The following is a 4,477-nucleotide window of genomic DNA, read 5'->3' on the forward strand; positions in this document are numbered from 1 at the left end:
GGGAGGGGGGGGGAGGGGGTTTGGCTGCGAAGCTTCCTCCGCAGAGAGCTTCCTCCTCTGATCTTTGACCCCCGTGTTTGTCCTCCCTCATTCATCACCCCGTCCTCTCTGCTGTCACCCTCGCCTCTTCCCCGTCCAGGACTCGTTGACAGAAGCTGATTGATTGCTTTGTTCGACGGCTGATTGGTGAACATTTAGAAAAGACAGGAAGTCGAGACAGAAGCTCTCAGCGGGGATCATTAAGCCAATGTTGGTGAAATTAGGACCTTCTTTTTTTGTTTACATTTTAAGCAAGATAAAGTTGGAGTTCACTAAGGAAAACCTAAATCACCCAGTTATATTTATATTTAATCCTCTACAGACTGTATCAGAAAAAGCTTTCTTCTGACCTCTTTTAAATGAATAAAAACACTAAAATCTAATACTAAATTCTCAGTTTATTCATATTTATTTTACTTGTCTGCAATTATTTTTGAAAGGACCTTTGTTTCTTCAAAGTGCCCTGTTAAAACTCACAGTTCAGTAATATTTTGACTTAGAAAATACTATAAATTAGTCAGTTTTTACAGATATTGTGCTAAAAATAGGCATGGTAGTAGCTATTCTTCAAGCGTTACTCATTGCCTAAAATGTTTGTTTGTCAGCAGAATATCTGGTGTATCATTGGACACATTTTAATAAATATTTCAGGAGATAATCCTTAGATGTAAGTCTAAAATTGATTTAATTTATGAAATCGATCCAATATAAGATGGCCGCCACAGCTTGTCAACACATACGACGATCGGACTCTAAATCTCATTCCTTTAAGGAGCTCTCGGCCTTTAATTTATTTATTTACAGTGTTATTTATTTAGCATTAACATCTTGATTTCAAGCTTTTCCAGGTGACTTTGGAGACTCTGAGGCTATCACAAAGAGAATCTGCTCGGTGACGGGATAAAAAACATCCTGTCCCTCCCGCTGAAAGCCTCTCGCAGCCATCTGCAATAACAGTATCAGGTTTTTCCAGTGCAGCGGTTGCTTTGACAGGGATACGTTATCCTGATTTAAATGCAGATACTTTAAGGCTCAGCTCGTTTCCTCTGCGTTAAAAAAGCCCTATTATCATCTTGTCAATTTCAGTTTCCTCCCTTCAGCCATTAAAACGTTCTCACATCCGCAGATGCATACCTGCACACACACACACACACACACACACAGAGGCTGTATCTCTACAGCGTCAGTGGCTTTTAAGCTCGCCGTGTTCGGCCTTTTGGCCTGGGAATAATGAGTCAACCTCCACACTCACTGCAGGAGACAAAAGGGCTGGAAGTGAAGTGTCGTCTCCTCCGTCAGCCCAGAGGTGCTGACAGAGCCGACGGCAGAGGAGGAAGCTCCTCTGAAGACCGAGACGGGTTTATAAAACCTTAGAAGAAGAAGAGGAGGAGAGGGTACGGAGGGTTTGAAGAAGTGATAAAACTTGGTTTAATTGCAGAGTTTTCCTATCATGTTTGCACTCTTTGTGCCAAAATCGAACAAAAATGAAAATACAGACGAGTGTTTCAGCTAAATGTTTGACTAAGTTTGAACTTTCAGCCTTTTATAATCTCAAACTTACTGGATGCCTTGGATTCGCTGTTTAAAATGCAGTCAGTATTTTTAAGATGTCGTTTTTTCTTTCTTGATAAAACACGAAATAGCCGAAACAAAACAGAAATGGCTACACGTGTTGAGGAGGTCCTCCATTTTTTAATCTAAACAGCCCTGACCCATCGAGGACTCCAGCAGACCTCCCGAGGTCGTCAGAAACGGATCCTTTAAGTCCTGGAAGGTTTGCAGTGAGGCCTTTTCGGTACCGGGGTCCGGATCCGGACCTAAATGAAGTCCTGTCTGAACCCAGATCAGTAAATAAACTCGCTTGCGTCCATTTTCCTCCAATTTATGGTGATTCCATTTTATAAACGGGACTGCAGCTGTTCAGAACAGGTGGGGGATTCTTGGTTCTGAGTCTTGAAATTGGATGATTTTCGTTCACAGAGATCTTCTAGTTCCAGCTGTATTTTCAATTCAATTCAAAAATACTTTATTAATCCCAAAGGGAAATTAAATGTTGACATTTAAATCAAGGAGTTATTAAAGATGGTGATGGCTGTGGGCAGGAAAGATCTCCTGTAACTAATCTGAAGAAGCCTTTGACTAAAGAGACTGAAGAGGATGGTCAGGGTTGTCCATGATTTCCTTTTCCTTGCATCATCATCTCCAGAGGTTCTACAGTCATCCCCAGAACAGAACCAGCCTTCTTTATCAGGTTGTTGAGCCTTTTTAGGTCCCTGGCTCTGATGCTGACGATTTTACAACAAAACAAAACATCACCCTGGAACAAATTCCAAAACTGTTAAAAAATGCTGTGCCTTTTGCTCGTCATGCTGAATTCTAATCATCCAAAACCACTGAGTCTCTTATTTTTATTTTTATTTTTATTTTTATTTTTCAGGGGCCAGAATTACTGAGCAAGTACGTCGGTGAGTCTGAAAGAGCCGTCAGAGAGGTACGTTCACCAAACCTCCCGTGTTTTAATATGATTGTTAGCTGGTGTGAACCAGCGTTCGTCCCTGACTGTCGTGTTTTCAGTGAAGTGAAACATCTCGCAGTTTAGACGTCATAAACCAGCGGTGTCAGACTCCAGGCCTCGAGGTTTTAGGTTTTTCTGCTCCAACACACCTGATTCAAATGGTTTAATCACCTCCTCACCAAATCATCAGGTTCTCCAGGAGCATGGCAACAAGTCGTCCATTTAAACCAGCTGTTTTAAAGCAGAAATATCTAAAACATGCAGAGGAATGGAGTTTGGCACCTGTGTCATAAACTAAACTGATGACCCGAGTTCTGATTTCCTCTTGACTGTTTGAGCACGCTTCTGTGCCAGAGTGATTCATCAGCCCCCGTTCGGCGTTTGTCCTGTTTTCGTCACGGCCGTTGTTGCTGACTCTGCCTGCAGGTGTTTCGGAAGGCGAGGGCGGTCGCCCCCTCCATCGTCTTCTTCGACGAGATCGATGCTCTGGCCAGCGAAAGAGGAAGGTACACTGTAAAAATAGATCTAGACACAAAAAATAATACAAAACACTGCCAAAGAGTCTGAAAGTAGCGTACTAATTGCTCCCCTCCTTTTCTTAAAGCTTCCTATAGAACCATGTGAATGCCGTTTCCTGTTTTTTGCTTTCCAACTTCTCCTTCAGCATGAAACCTTCAGCTCATTCAGGAGATTGGTGCTATGACTTTAGGTTTTTGTAACCTTTGTGTTTAACTTTATCTACAGATATGTTCCCCATAGAAACATGTTGAGATCCCTCCAGTGGCATGTCTTTCAAATCGGCTTCAGCACGTTGCTCTATTTTGCTATTTTTAGGTTTTAGCTAATTGTTCGCTGCTTTTATCTTTCAGCTATGTTCTGCTACTTTTAGCTTCTAGCTAGCCGTTTGCTGCTTTCGCTTTTAACTAGTTTAGTGTTTAGCTTTTTTGCATTTTTTGCATCAGCACTCTGCATTCTCCTTGTATTTCTGCAGAAAAAGTTGCTCTCTGTTCCAGTCGTTGCTATTTTCAGCACGGCGGTTATTCATCGTCCGGTCATGACAAATTCATAATCATCCCTGCAGCCTGTTTTAATTAACCCACCGCCGCCTCCGTCCTCCACAAACCTCACAGTGATTCACACACGCGAAGGAGGCGGCAAACATCCCGAACAGTCTGCCAAAAGCTCGCCGCTCAGTTCCCACGGAGTCTCCGCAGACGTGCGTGGCTTCTCGCTTCCAGCGAACACAGAACGCCGTCTTGTTCGGAAAGTGCTTCAGTGGGATGGCACTGGGAACATCTGTGGCTTAAAGGAAAGAGACGAGCGGGGGGGTGGACAGAGGACACAGACCAGAGGCGGACAAACACTTCATTGTGCTCTTTGATGGCAGATGGGAAAGGCCAAATATGCAGCCAGCTTCCTGGTGAAGGCCAGCAGGTCATTCTTAAAAAGTTTCTCAAGTTAGTCCTTAGTCTAAGGTGCCATGTAGCGTCCTCCTCCTGAAACATTCGTTATATATGAAATAATAATATATATAAATACCTTTAAGCATCATCCTATTAAAGGTGCAGATTTATAAGCATTGAAGCACCCGAACTGTGAAAATATTCAAAAATATTTGTCCCGTTGGGCTGCAGAGCTTTGAAATTCATTTTACAAACTGAACACTCTGTGGCTTTTGGTAGAAGCTCGTGACACAATCAGAGAGGAGTAAAATAATCAGTCCCTCCAGGATTTCACGGAGCATTTTCCTAAAAGTTGCAATTTTTTTATTTACTAAAATCAATAAACAACCATAACTTTTAATATCTAAACCAAAAATCCTTCCTAGTTCTGTAAGATAATTCCCAACAAACATTGACATTCTCAAAAGGTGCTTTATTTGAGAACTTTGATAGCTTCTAAACTGACATTCATGAGCATTTC

At 42.2% G+C, this 4,477-nt stretch overlaps 1 protein-coding gene across 2 annotated transcripts in view; it reads left to right on the forward strand.

The window, feature by feature from the left end:
• spata5 (spermatogenesis associated 5) overlaps window positions 1-4,477 on the forward strand; it is a 116,936-nt gene that overhangs the window by 27,818 nt on the left and 84,641 nt on the right. For both annotated transcript variants that reach the window (XM_037977310.1, XM_017417402.2), the window contains exons 13-14: window positions 2,477-2,530; window positions 2,981-3,060. In XM_037977310.1, the coding sequence (XP_037833238.1) occupies window positions 2,477-2,530; window positions 2,981-3,060 (134 nt within the window). The remainder of the gene's footprint in view (window positions 1-2,476; window positions 2,531-2,980; window positions 3,061-4,477) is intronic.

Source organism: Kryptolebias marmoratus, linkage group LG9 (genome assembly GCF_001649575.2).
Source record: "Kryptolebias marmoratus isolate JLee-2015 linkage group LG9, ASM164957v2, whole genome shotgun sequence".
NCBI lineage: Eukaryota > Metazoa > Chordata > Actinopteri > Cyprinodontiformes > Rivulidae > Kryptolebias > Kryptolebias marmoratus.